This window comes from Rattus norvegicus, chromosome 4 (assembly GCF_036323735.1).
Source record: "Rattus norvegicus strain BN/NHsdMcwi chromosome 4, GRCr8, whole genome shotgun sequence".
In the NCBI taxonomy this organism is placed as follows: Eukaryota; Metazoa; Chordata; class Mammalia; order Rodentia; family Muridae; genus Rattus; species Rattus norvegicus.
In genome coordinates this window covers 119422513-119436566 of record NC_086022.1, presented here as the reverse complement: position 1 = coordinate 119436566, position 14054 = coordinate 119422513, and the positions used below count along the sequence as shown (strand labels likewise).

The 14054-nt window shown below is 53.3% G+C and overlaps 2 protein-coding genes across 12 annotated transcripts in view; both read left to right on the top strand.

Annotated features, from left to right (window-relative positions):
- The window catches only part of Rab11fip5 (RAB11 family interacting protein 5), a 37512-nt gene extending 29711 nt beyond the window's left edge, over positions 1 to 7801 (top strand). Inside the window, exons 4-6 of one of the 3 annotated variants that reach the window (XM_039108722.2) lie at positions 183 to 2189; positions 5154 to 5343; positions 5589 to 7797. In XM_039108722.2, coding sequence (XP_038964650.1) covers positions 183 to 2189; positions 5154 to 5343; positions 5589 to 5792 — 2401 coding nt within the window. In that variant the 3' untranslated portion in view covers positions 5793 to 7797. Of the gene's footprint in view, positions 1 to 182; positions 2190 to 5153; positions 5344 to 5588 lie in introns of all 3 variants that reach the window. The other 2 variants (XM_039108723.2, NM_001399548.1) reach the window with 2 other exon arrangements.
- Positions 7802 to 9035: 1234 nt separating this feature from the next.
- Sfxn5 (sideroflexin 5) overlaps positions 9036 to 14054 on the top strand; it is a 119840-nt gene continuing 114821 nt past the window's right edge. For 8 of the 9 annotated variants that reach the window (XR_005503169.2, XM_063285637.1, XM_063285639.1 and 5 more), the window contains exon 1: positions 9036 to 9464. Coding sequence is in view for 8 of the 9 variants with exons in the window: in XM_063285639.1 (XP_063141709.1) it covers positions 9357 to 9464 (108 nt within the window). In the remaining variant the exon portion in view is untranslated. 9 annotated transcript variants of the gene reach the window in all.

Genomic DNA, 14054 nt, shown 5'->3' with positions numbered 1-14054 from the left:
CTTTTGGTACCTCATAATATTGGGGTCTTCCTTCATTTGGTTCCCTGGGTCATGTGGCTACATATAGCCCATGTGGTGGTGTGGTACCTGGCCTGGTGGACGTGGGGTAGGGATGGTACTTGGCCGGGATATTTCCAGTCTCAGCGTTAACCAGGAGGCTCATGGTTTTGTCTTCTCCACAGCCTGGACGTGTCTCCTCAGGTAGAATCTGACCCAGCTGCTCCTCACCCCTGCTTCCCCCAGGCTCTGGTCCCCCCTCCTGCTCCCGCTGCCGCTCCCATGCTAAGCACTAACCTTTTTGCAGCCGCCTCCCCTGCCACTGCCACTGCCACTGCCGCTGCTGCCAACATTGTCCTTGAAGCCACCCCATCCGGATTCTTGGGGGTCACCAACCCGTTCCTCACCTCCTTGCAGAGCAACCCCTTCTTCGAGGATCTCAAAGCCGACATAGCACTAAATTCTCCTTCACCTGCTCCCTCTCTCCCCAGTGCCTCGAGGGCCAGCCTGGCCCCCCTGGCCTCCCCTGGGAAAGCCCTGCCTGAGTGGGACGACAACTTCAACATCTTTGCTGCTGGCAGGCTGCAGTCAGAGGCCGGGAGTGGGATCCTGGCCCCTGCAGGAATGGGGCTGGAGGAGGATGGGCTGCAAGACCCAGGCCCTAGAACCTTGGCAGTGAAAGCAACAGAGCCCCAGGGAGAGCCTGGGGGAGGAAGAGGAGGAAGCAGCACATGGTTAGAGCCCAAGGCTCCTGTGGACTCAGTACTGGACCAGCCAAGCACAAGTATGTCTGACCCAGGACCCCTGGGGTCTTCAGGGACTGGTCCATCCTCCAGAGCAGCCCAGTTGCACCTGCAAGCCTCAGCCTCAACACCAGACCGGGAGCTTCCTGCCTCAGAAGGGGGAGCAGGGCAGAGTCCAGCAGATAGTGGGGCATCTCTGTTCAGCTCCCCAGAAGTTCTCAGTGTATGGGAGAGATTTCCTGGTTCAGATGACACTCCTGGAGGACTGGAAGAGGAGGCCGCCCAAGATGGAAGCCAGCTTTTCCAGGAGCTGAACACAGTGGAGGATTCCTGGCCTTGGGACGTGATCACCATTTCTCCTACAGCAGAGGCTGCTTCACCTGTCATGAAGGGAGAATCCAAGGGGGTGCTTTCTTCCCAGGTGCAGCCTGAGTATCCAGATACTGTGCCTCCCATGGGGAGCGAAGGGCTCCCATCATTGCAGCTGGAGCCTGAGCCTGAGCAGGGACTGGATGAGGGGCCATGGCTTGGCCCACCACCTCCCAAGCCACCCCGCCTCTTCACACCCACGAATTCTCAAGTGGAGGAGGACAAAGAGGAGGAAGAGAATGCTACAGGGGGGCCAAGTAGCAGGGGGCCAGGGGTAGAAGATAGCACCCCAAGTGCATTGGTTATTGGTCCCCCAGAGTCTAAAGAGGAGGGGGTAAATTCAGAGTTGGAGGAATTGCACAGACTCCCCTCTGGGACCCTGATAGGTGAGCCAGAACTTGAAGATGTAGTAGGAGAAACTAGTAGCCCTGGGTCTAGGGACTGTCTACCTAGGCCCACCAGCTGCCCTGAGGGACCCATCCCCAGATCTCATAACTCAGCCAGCTCAACTCTGCTAAGTCAGAAGGACTGGGGGACTTCAGAGACAGATGAGAGCTTTGAAACCCAGAGCCAGGAGCTAGCCAAAGAGGGGTTTGGGGCTCTCTCAGTCCCCTCCCAGCAGGCCGATCTGTGGGTCAAGAAAGAGGAGGAGGAGGAAGAGAAGGAAGCAGAGGAAGAGGAGGAGGAGGAGGCCTCAAATCCCTTCTCATGTCAGGAGAGCCAAGATCCCCTCAGCCTCCCATCCACATCACCACCAGGGTCAAGGGGATCCTCTACCCACTCTGGTCCAGAAGAGTTGCCCACACCCCCAGAACCTGCCTTCCCACCTCCCCCTCTCCCACCCTGGGCCAGCCACCGCCACGGAGTGCCAGGCCCTCCGTGCCCTCCCCTGCCTATAGCCTGGCCCTTGACCTCTTCTTCCTCACTTCCCGAAGAGTCAGCTTGCCCCCTTGAGCTCTCCCCCACTGGGGGCTCCCCTACACCATATGGGGAAGACCACGCTGCAGCCACCCCAGCCTCCCCGCTTGTGCTTCTGCCCCTGGAGACACGGCCAGCTGAGGACCCCCAGCCCAGTGGCAGGTGAGCATCCACCTAGAACCCTTCCCAGGAGGAACATGGGTGGGGAAGGGACACAGGAGTGGAAGTACTTCACAGTAGAGCTTCATGTTTGCCGAGGGCACGTGTAAGGTCTCCTCTATTTGGAGGCAGCCGGTGAAGCCATGTACTTCTGTAGGACCAGCTCTGACACTGTTTATACATGGGACAGCTGGCCCTATAAGCTGGGGTTTGGGAAACAGCACCTGATAAGGATAGAGGTTGAGGGATGAGGTTGGAGAGAGTCCACGTGCCCTGGCAGAAGATGGGCATGAGAGCTGCATCTGCTGTACGAAGATGCCATGACTGGGGGACTGGAGTTCCACAAAGGGGTGATACTTCTTCAGGCTTTGTAGGTAGTAACAGGTTGTAGTGGGGCTCACAGCAGTTTTCTGTCCAGGTAGGATGAGTTAGCAGAGAGCCGGCAGAAGGTCTTGGACTTAGAGAGGAAGCTGAAGGCAGGTTCAGAGGAGAGGAAAGGAAGCTGTCTTCAAATGCTTCCCACACCCAAATCCTCTAGAAAAGGCTCTCCAGCTGCAGCAGGCACCTCACTGGCTTGCTTTGTCATTGGCTTTCAGGCCTGGGCCATTCCCCTTCCTTTGTCTTCTACACATTCGGTGACCCAGTGGTCAAGACTGTAGGTATGAGAACTTCAGAGCTAAGAGCAGGAGAGACCTGCACAGACTATGGTGCTCCCTTGTTGTCACCTCTCTCTGCTAATGGCTTACCACGAGGTTTTGGAGAGGCCTGCAAAACCTCTTCTTGACCTTGACCCTGCCTCTTCCCAAATCACTGTCCGGATCCGTTTAGGGCAGCTGAGTGGATAGCTCATGCCTCTGTGACTGTGGTCTCTACGGCATGAGGCCCTGGGCAGAATGGAGGGCGATGAGACTTGGGATAAAGGCTCAGTGAGAGTGACCCAGCAGGGGCATTGGATCAGGATGGCAGTGGCTCATGATCTGACCCTGGCCTTTGAGGCCCCCCAGCCTGCTCAGGCACCTGCTGGTTCATATGTCTAGGGTTGCTGAGCAAGCATCTGTTTTGTGCCAGAACCAAAGAATGCCTAGTCCAGGTGGACAAGCAGGGAGGTTTCATTTCAGTGAGGGAAGCAGTTGGGCCTGCTGGTGACACCTGGTGTTGGGTGAGCCTGTGCCTCCTTGTAAGGAGAAGGAGCTGGTGGCTATGGTTTCCTCATTTCCTGGTGATGGTGTCCTCATGTGGCCCACATCTTGCAGTATAACCTCAGCTTGTACTCAAACGGGTTCTTTTCAGAATTGGTGTCATTTAATATGTATATGGAGTAAGATCTTACACTGTGAAGAGATGGTCACATAGAACTGTCCCTATTTCTCAGATGCGTGTGTGTGTGTGTGTGTGTGTGTGTGTGTGTGTGTGTGTGTGTGTGTGTAGCAGCGGGGGGGGGTTCAGGCCAAGAGCCTAGCACTCTAGCTGTTTGCTGAGAGGGTACCTCCATGCACTGAGGGTGGCTTTTGAGACAGGTGGCCTTGGAGCTGCTCTCATACTATCTCCAGGGCAGACTCCTGGGTGAGAGGACCAGGTAAAGGCCTAGTGAACTGACTCCTCAGGAAGCTCCCTGTGTGGGGGACTTGGTATCTGTGAGACTAAACACCAGCCCTGTCCTGAGGAGCAGTGCTATTTCATGGGGTCACCCTGCGCCTGTGTCAGGGAACCCGGGTCCATTCTCTTCTTTGCCTAAAGGCCTGAAGTCTCTATAGGGCGAGTGTGGATTTATGAGGTTCCCCCAGGACAGGTTACCTGATTTATAGGCTTATGACTATTGCAGGTGCCAGGTGCTCGGGCACCCAGGAGAGGGTTATCTTAGGTCAGGGAATCACTAGGTTTCCTGAGGAGGTGGACTTGTATAGCTTTGGCACAGTAGTAGGAACTAGGTTAGGGGAGGAAGGGAAGGATCCTGGGTAGAGGAATATGTTGGTGAGGGGTTATTGAGGCACAGTTTCATGTAGGAAAGCCTGGCCTTGAATTCCTGGTGCTTCTGCCTCTGCTGTGCTGTTATTACAGGTGTGCCCCACTATGTCTAGCTAGAAGTAGTTTTCATAAAGGTTGAAAGATTGTTTATGACTGAGGAGGGGGTAGTTGTGGGCCAGGAGGCACAGGCAGAGCCCCCGTCATCCTAGAATCTGTTATCTTACTTAGAAAGGAGCCACTAAAGGAATTTTCAGAAGCGGAAGGCCACTAATTGTCTAGCAGAATAGGGAAAGCTGCTTCTGGAAAAGGCAGGTGTGAGGGGAACTTGGTACATCTAGAAGGACCCCGGGGAAGCAGCTGGACTGCAGCTGGTGAGAAAACAGGGTGTTCAGGAGAAGGAGAAGACAGGGAAGTAGCAGTTTGGACTGAGAGGAGGCTAGTAGACTTCAGGGCATTAGCTGCAGGTCTTTGAAGAAAGGGAGAGGTGGGTAGCTGTCAACTCAGAGAAGTGAAGGAGGGGATCCAGCAGATTTACTTGGACTGGGGTATCAGCATTGAGGTTTGGCCTGAGTACTTAAAGAAAGTGAGAGGTTAGAAAAGGAAGGCAGTCTCCATGCTCTGGACAGTGATTTGGGAGGAGGTGGGGTCAAGGTCAAGAAGAGGTTTTGCAGGCCTCTCCAAAATCTTATGGCAAGCCATTAGCAGAGAGAGGTGAAGACAAGGGAGCACCATAGTCTGTGCAGGTCTCTCCTTCTCTTAGCTCTGAAGTTCTCACACCTACGTCTTGACCATTGGGTCACTGAATGTGTAGAAAACAAGGGAAGGGAAATGGCTGGCAAAGACCTGGCATAGGTACAAGATTTGTAGGCCAGTTATCCATGCTGGATTGAGGCTGGTGGGTTGAGGAGGTCAGGATGCTGTGTCCTGGAGACATCACAGAGATGGTGGTGTCACCTTTGTGCTGCCCTTCTGTCCCTATAGCTCACTTGTTTGTTTTTGCAGTCCCCATCCTGTGAAACCCCTCACTGCTGCCCCTGTGGAGGCTAGCCCCGACAGGAAACAGTCTCGTACTAGCCTGAGCACAGCCCTGAGCAGCGGACTGGAGAGGCTCAAGACCGTCACATCTGGAGGCATCCAGTCTGTGCTTCCAGCATCCCAGCTTGGCTCAACTGTGGACACCAAGAGGCTGAAGGTGAGGTGCAGCAAGATCTTAGGGGCACCTGAGGGAAGCGTCAGTACGATGGGCAGAGGCCAAGTGATGCCAAGGGCAGAGCAGGTAGCTGGTAGTTCCCCGGGCCACAGCTCTCAATGGACATCTCCATCCTTAGAGATGGGCTGCTGCAGAATCTGGGGTTCTACGGTGGGAAACAGACTCGGGTGGGCTAGCTGGTGGATGGTCTGGGCCTCCCTTCTTAGTTCCATCCTATCTGGCCATAGGATTCTGCTGTGCTGGACCAGTCAGCCAAGTACTATCACCTGACTCATGATGAGCTCATTGGCCTGCTCCTGCAGCGCGAGCGTGAGCTGAGCCAGCGGGACGAGCATGTGCAGGAACTGGAGAGCTACATTGACCGGCTGCTGGTGCGGATCATGGAGACCTCACCCACACTGCTGCAGATCTCCCCGGGTCCCTCCAAGTGACCCTTCACTCCATCCCTGGAGGGATGGTGAGGACCTGTGTAATGCCCTCCACTGACTGCTCTCACCGAGAGTAGGGCGAGCCTGCTCTCATGGTCACTCTCTGCTCCCCTCCCTGTCCTGCCTCTGCTCTGCTGCTGGAAGGGGGCCTTTAAACCCCCTCTTACCTGCCCATTTTCTCCCCCAGAGAATTGGAACAAGGTTGTTAGCGGTCAAGATGGAGCAGGAGTTCCATGGGTTCTGGGGTGAGCGCTAGTATCTGGGGCAACACTGTTGACAGCACAGACAGTCACCCCATGACGTTAGTTGTTTCTTCTCTTGGCCGGCTCTGCATCTCCATTTCCCTCAGACACCCGGAGGGCCTCCCAGGATCAACTGGGACACGGGTGGGGACTAAGCTGCTTGCTGGTCTGTGCATTGTAGACAGCCAGGGCACCTACTCCTCAGCCTTGTGTCTGTACTTGAGAGCAAGGAGCCTATGTGTTTTAGTTTTGCCTCTCTGTCTAGAGCTGTGTGTGGAACATCTAAGCAGGGTGATGGTGGTGGTGACGGTGATGGTGGTATTTGCCTGTGTGTTCTTCAGCTGCCCTGCCCCTCTTCAGACCCTTCCACTCCATGTCCCAGTAGCGGCCGGAGGTGGGGCTAGGCACAGGGAGAAGGCCTCCTTGCTCCTGAGGTCCTCCCTACCTCCCTAACATGAGACCCTCCCTCTGGGTTGGGGTTTCAGGCTGCTGCTCATGTTTTGTGGACCAGGCTTCTGTGCCTGTTGTTACCACGTGTCATGCCAAAACTGTGCTGCTGCAGACTCAGAACGTGTGGAACCAATCAAAATGTGCCTTTTATGGGTGAGGACAAGAGCCCCTGGATGTACATGTCTCTCTGGTCATGGTGTCTCCTCCCTATTGAGCACATGGAAATGGCTGTTAGGGTCCTGAAAGGGGGATGTGGACCAGGCTTTTTTGCTACCCTGAGAAGTACCTCAGCTAAGGCTCTGGCCAATCTGCTGCCACCTCCTAAGCCTCCCTCCTACTTTCTGCTCCTCCCCTGACCCTTATTTGGAGCATCCCAGGATAAAATCTAATGCACAGTAGGTCCAGGGCTATCCAGCACCTTATTGTGCCTGGCGTTGGGTCCCAGTTGTGCTGGGCCAGTGGGCTTGTCTGAAAGTAGGAGGCTTCCCTCTGCCTTAGGAGACACCTGTACTTAGGAAAAGGCCTTGTGGCTTTCCAGCTGCTCTGTCCCTGCTGTACAGCCCTCCTGCTCACCAATCCTGCTCACCCCTGCCTTGCCTGGCTTGGCTGAAGTGCATTTTAAAGTCAAGTATCTGCCCTGTGGTCCAGTTTCTAGTTTGCTTGTGAATACAACCGTTTTCCCCATGACATCTGGGGGTCCTTGGTGGCTGTGCATGTGGTATGTGGTATGAGTGAAGCAGGTGAAATGCTGACAGAAGATGCTCTTGGCCCAGTGGAGAGGTAGTAACTTCTTTCCAGTATCTCTTAACCCAGAACACCTCAGAATAGTCTCTGTGGATGACGTCAGTCTTCTGCCAGCATGGAGCAGATGAACTCCACAATGGGGTCCACCACAGCACAGTTACCAACTATAGGTCAACTCAGAGAAGAGGAAAGTCATCACCAGTTCCCAGAATATTGGGGTGGAGGCAGTCATGGGTGTTGGAGGTGTCTCTTGAGGAATTGAGTCCCTCTGCTAGGAATTCCTCTGGGCTTTAATTGGTCCCAGCCCTGTCTTTTGTCTTTCATCCATTCCTGCTGTTTGGCTTCCTTACATGGCCAGGGTAGGGGTGTCTCCCAGAGGAGTCCTGAACTGAGGCCAGGGTTTTGCTCATGTGTCTGCTCCTTACCACACACTGCAGAGTGCAGCCAGACAGGCAGTGAGCAGGCACAGCTCTGCCCTGCCTTTTGTCTTCCTAGTTGAAACTGCTGTCTATAAAGAGCTTGTTCTTCATGTTTTGAGGACTTTATGAAGAATAAAAGGTTCGTGTACCACAGCCAGCTTGGTGTGTTTCTGTCTTGAAATGAGCGGGTGAAGGAGACTGCCTGTGGGAGAGGGCAGTGTGGGTCTTAGGTGACAGAGCGCTACTGCCCTGAGATCACAGGCAGCACTGCCTTAGGGCCTGGTGTGTCTAGGGTGCATGTGTTCACCAGGCACAGGTCACTGGCATAGTGAGTGCTGGGGCTAGTAGGGAAGTGTGGAGAAAGGGCACGGTCTGTGATTTCAGTTCTGAAGCTACTGAGTTCAGTAAGGAAAGGCAAGATACAAAGCAAAAATAAGACCTGTTCTTAGGTCCATCTGTGAGTCCTGTTCCATATGGCTCAGCTATCAGCGAGTGGATAAGCACTTGGGCCACCAATGGCTCATGCAATGTTTAGAAGGACAAGAGGACAACCCCAAGTTACCTCTGAATCTCATCAGGAGACAGAGGCTTCCCTAGAGCCAAGGAGTTATGTCCTCAGTGAAACCAACATCTCCCCACCCTTCATGCCCAGTGTGGCTCATAACCACATCACTGAGCTGGGGCTGCAGTTGCCATTGGGTGCCATTCTGCAGGGGGTGTGTGTTTATTACCCTGGTGCTCTCTGCAGCTCCTGGTGCACCCCTGTTGCTAGTCCTTGGTAATTAGTCTTGGAGAGAACCTGCTTAGGCCAAAAGAAGTAGGGTCTCAGGATGCTTAAGCTCTGGATATTTAACTCATCCAATACATTTGAGTGCCTAGTGTAAGCTCTCTTCACACTAAATCTGAACTGAAGATTTATTTATGTGAGCCACCGCCCCCTCCCCACACAGTAGGAAACAAATATATTTAAGTCCATAGTTTGTCTGCTAGCTGGCATCTGTAATCCTGGAATTTGGAAGGCAGAGGAAAAAGGATCACAAGTTTGAGGCCAGCCTGTGCTACATAGTTCCAGGCTAGCCTGAGCTACATGCAACGAGGCAAAAGAGAGTTCCGCGTGGTACAGAATCCGGAAGCGGATCTTTATGGTAGTATGATGACTGAATCGATGAACATTTATGAGGAACTTAGAAAAAGAACCGCCTCAGGCCGCGATAAAAATGAATAGACTGTAAAAGGGTCACAGTAGCTTGAGCATGGCTCGTTTCAGAGAGTGGCGGAATGGCTGGAGGCAGGGTTTTGATAGAAGAAACTGTAGGAAAATCCCGCAGTGCGACTCCTTGCTGAAGGCCGTCCGAATTAACCCCACTCTGCCTGGAGTCCTTGCTTGTCTGATCCCGGGTCGTGCCCGCGTTTGTAGGGGTTCCTTGTCCTAAGACTCAGGTTTGCATGTACACCCGCACATGCATTTGCATACATTCCCAGGACCGCGGACGCCTGCTGCTTTGGCGGTGGGAAACGAGACCAGGTCTGCGTGGGTGCAACTCTCCGCAGTTTGGGGTTGTCAGGCTCGGAGCAGAGGAAAACTACACTCCCCAGAAGGCCCTGCGCGCCCGGTTCGCTGCGGTTGCTCACGGCCAATCGGGAGAGGCAACTGTGGCGGGGGCCGAGGAGGGACATTTTAAAAGGGCTGGAGATTGCGGGCGTCAGTGACCATGGCGGATACAGCGACCACAGCCTCGGCGGCGTCCGCGGCGGCCAGTGCCTCGAATGCCTCCTCCGATGCTCCCCCTTTCCAGCTGGGCAAGCCCCGCTTCCAGCAGGTGAGACTCAGGCATCGGCCTGCGGGTGGGAGGGAGACACAGGGGAGGGCACCGAGCCAAATCTCTTGCAAAGTCACTTCAGCCCGAGGGTCTCCAACCCACGGCCACCAGAGCCTGCAGCTAGTGTGGGGACCTTGGCTGAAGCCGCTCCTTTCCTATTGGGCAACCGGATGGGCGAGGTCTCCCTCTCTTGTTTCCTATTGGCGGGTGACACAGTCACTCCGCGGATGCCCGTGCCATGGCACAGCCCCCGTCCGAGTCGCGCGGTGATTGGCCACGCGGGTCGCGGTCCCGGGTCCGAGCGGTTCTGAAGGGTCACTCTGGCAAATGCGCCCTAGGCGCAAAGTTCCAGTCTTGTGCAGCATGGGCCGGTGGTATGGCCCGTACGCTTCTCAACTTCTCCCCGAGTGGAACTGACCTTCCTTATGAGCTGCGGGACAGTCTCGGGGCAAAACTCCCTGGTCACGCCCCACGGTCATGCTCTGGCTTCTCAACCTCCAGCAAGGTGCTGCGTGTGCCCTAGGATGGGACCGCGTGCACCGGTATAGCGACCTGATCTCTATCCCGGGGCCGGGGCTTCAGTGATGAGACCAGCGGGCCAGCTAGTGCGCTCTGCGGGGATGCGGCTGGGACAACGCGGGGAGAGCCGGGTGCGGGGAAACGCTGTGTCATTCTCCGGAGCTGCCGCGCTCCTCCCAAGGGTCCCAAGCGCGCCCCAGTCCTACACGCGCTGCTCAGCTCTGGCCCCCATCCATACCTTAGGCTTGGGCTCCTCAGGGTGCACCATGACTATGATTAACCTCGCCTGGGGTACCACACAAACCCCAAAACCTCGCAGAGTATCACTAACTCGGCCTTGGAACCGCAGGTCCAGGTCTGTGAGCCAGGAGCCTGGGGGGCTTAGTTACAACACCGCAGACCCTCTGACTCCAAAGCTAAAGTGACCCTGGGCTTGCCAGGAGTGGGGGCAGCAGATGCGTTAGAGAAAACTTTGAAGGAAGAAAGGAAACGCTACTACAAAGATGGGATGTGGCTGGGCGTAGAGGCGAGAATGGGTTCGAATTCAGTCGTGTGTGCCCCCCCCCCCCCACGACTTCGTCGAGCTGAGCTTTCTGAAACTACATCCCTAGAGTTTTTAAATGGGACTTGGTTTCTTTTAAAAATAGACTGTCTCAGCATGGAAGAATCTGGAGAGATTTAATGTCCCAGCTAGTGAAAACTGCCACCTACTGAGACGCTGTCAGGGGTGCTTGTGTCTAACCTTGAGTGAACCTTTATTTGTCCCCCCCCCCACCCGTTCTACTCATCTTTAAGTAAGCCTGCACTCCCGACTAGGAAGCACTTGCTGTCTTTGGAACCACTACCCCAGTGGTCCTATCAGAACGCCAAACTCCCCTCTGTACCCCAAGTGGTAACCTTGCAGATGCAGATTACTTTTTTAAAGTATTCCCTTGGTCCTTTTCCTGGTAAAAGGGGTTAATCTTACCCCGAGGCAATTGGGCTTTTAATAACACGACCTGAGTAAGGGATTCTTTCTCCCAGGTCTGGTGTCTGGTATCTGGATAGTGCTTGGGTCATCATCCATCTACCCAACATTTACTGAGTACCTTGTGTTGGCTTTCTGCTCTGGGCTTTCACTCTTGTGGAGTGTATTTGGGGAGATTTAGTTCCTGCAGCTGTTCATATCTGTGGAGTATGCAGTAGCCTCTGCTGAGGCTTCCACTGCTGGCAGCCTAGTGGCTTTAATAAGGCTGCTGAGCAGGTCTGATTCACCCATGCTGAGAACTTCTGTTTCTTCCACACCTGCTCCTCCCTCTGCAAACAGCTCAGCCTGCCACCCAAGAACTAGAGTCATAAGCCTAGTTTCTCCTCTGTAATTCCCAGGCCTCTGAGTCCAGCCAGAGGCTGTGATCTCTTCTCCCCCACAGCTCTCATAGCCGCCCTCTACAAGGCTAAGCCAATCCACACCATTTATTCTTTGGCTAATGTGGGAACCTCCGACAGGTTCCTGGGTTTCCAGTCCTGCTCTGGCCCTCTTCCAACTCTTCTCTTTCCTCTATGGCAGAGACCCAGCAATGCAGGTCTGATCAGGTGATTCCCATACTCGAAGTATCCCTAAACAGCCTGCAGTGGCTTCCTCTACTTTTGAGACATAGACCTTGCATCTGAAGGGACCCAAAGTTTTGCAGGGCCCACTCCTTGACATGTGACTCCCCACTTGCCCCTTTCTCTCCACCATTCTGGCTGTTTTTAACCCCCAGACCTATCCTTTCCCTCCCACCCCTGAGCCACCCACTGGAACATAATATCTCTTGCCTCCTGCTCTCAACTCTTTTTGCGCTCCCCCTCATCCCTATATTATCCACAAATATCATTTCCTCAAAGGATCTTCATGCCCTTGGCTTCTTTATTGCCATATGTTTCCCCCTTTGATCATATAGTCTGTGGGATCAGCGACTGTGCCTACCTCGTCATGCTGTTGTTAGGTTAGGTTATCACACTAGCATAAGGTCTGGATGGGTGAGGTATGTCACAGAGCTTTGTGAATGAGTGGGGCCCTCCAGTGGGGTTTGTGAAACTGAATGAAATTGAGTTACAAGCCTTTGATTGTGGCAATTGGCCAGATTTCATTTAAATTGTTCCTCAGGAATTTTGGAGGATGGCAACATTGTTCCCACTCTTTAAGGGGAAATTCTAAAGGCAATAGTTTGCAACATACTTCTGAGTAGACAGGTTCCTTCAGAGGCTGGTCTCAAAATTCTCCATGTAGCCAAGGATGACTTTGAATATCTGACCCTCCTGTCTCCACCTCTAGGCGTGTGTATCGGTGACATTTATGTAGTGCTGGAGATAGAATCCAGCTTTGCACATGCTAAGCAAGTCCTAATCAGTGAAGCTGCCACATCCCTTACCTGGGCCCAGTTATCTTCATCTGGATCCTGGGTCCTGTTCTCAGTGTTTGGCACACAGTAGGTATCTAATGACTGCTGATAGTGGACTGCACTGGCCTAGCAGATGTCTGTGGACAGTGGGTCATAAACCATCATCCATTCCTAGAGCTCCACCTCCACCCCCAGGGCTACAGGAAGATTCTGTTGGCCTCAAGCTTCCTATGTAGTTACAAATGACCCTGAAATTCTGGCCCTCTTGCCTCCACTTCTGAAGTGCAGGGATTACAGGTGTTCTAACCACACCCACTTTTATGGGGTGCTGGCGACCAAACCCAAGGCTTTGTGCATGCTAGGCAAACAGGCTACCAATTGAGCTACAGCCCTAGTCCTAGTGCGTTTTGTAGGATTGGGAACTGAGGTCTCGCTTGGCTCTGGAAGCCCTTCCTCCCTTCCCTGATCAAAGGTCTCTCTATAAAGGAGGGCAGGGGGAGGGGCAGCAACTGAGCAGGATCAGAGGACAGGGAGAGGGTGATGGGTTGGGTTTTGTCTATGGCTGCTTTTCTCTCCATAAGATGTTTATGGTGGCCTACCCCTTCTTGGCTTATGAAATTATGAAATTGGCTTATGAAAATTTTACGGTCCTTTGTGACTGGTACAATGACCTCTAGTTTTCAGGTAATAAAGTTGCAGTGCACAGACAGATTCAGTGACTTCCCAGGCAGCCTAGTTCCAGAGTCCAAGCTTATTTATTCACTGTCAACTTTTTCTTTTTTCTTTTTTTTTTCCTTTTTTTTTTTTTTTAGACAGGGCATCTCTGTATCAAGGTATCACTTTGTAGACCAGGCTGGCCTCGAATGCCAAGATCCACCTGCCTCTGCTTCCCGAGTGCTGGGATTAAAGGTGCGCCACCACCACCTGGATGCTGAGTTAAATGTTTTCTGGCTTTCTAAAGCAAACCAGAAGGTCCAATGAGGCAGCAGCACACGGCCCTGTGGGTAGGAAAGAAGTACTAAAGATCCAGGAGAGATCTCTTTATGTCAGTGTTCCTTATTCTAGAGGTTTTCAACCCCCAAATTAGAGCCTTTCATCTTCTAACCCCTGACTGCTCATCATTCAATGCTGCTTTGCCAGGTGGGTATATCTAAAACTAAGGATTAGTGCATGATGTGAGTACGTGCGTGCATGCACGTATCGTATGCGCGCACGCGCGCGTGCGCGCGTGTGTGTGTGTGTGTGTGTGTGTGTGTGTGTGCGTGTGTGATTTGTGTACTCCTGTGTGTGGAGGCCAGAGGACAACTTCAGCTGTAAATTCCTCAGGTGCCACACCCAGCCTGGTTTGTTTTACAAACTTTAAAAAGTTAAAGAATCCCTGCACAACTCTCACACAGGGTCCTTTAATATCTCATGGGGCCAATGGACATTTGTCAAAAATAAGAAACTAAAATTGGTGGCTGGAGAGATGGCGCAGCAGTAAGAGCTCTTGCTTGGCAAGAATTCAGTTCCCAGGACCCATGTTAAGTGGGTGGCTCACATGGCCGGTGACTTCCACTCCAGGGGATCTGACACCATCTTCTGGCCCCTATGGGCACCCACACATCTGTGGCACACAAAAATTTAAAATAAATAAGTAGGTGGATGAGGTGGTGCACATCTTTAATCCCAGCAATTGAGAGGTGGAGGCAGGTGGATCTCTGAGAAC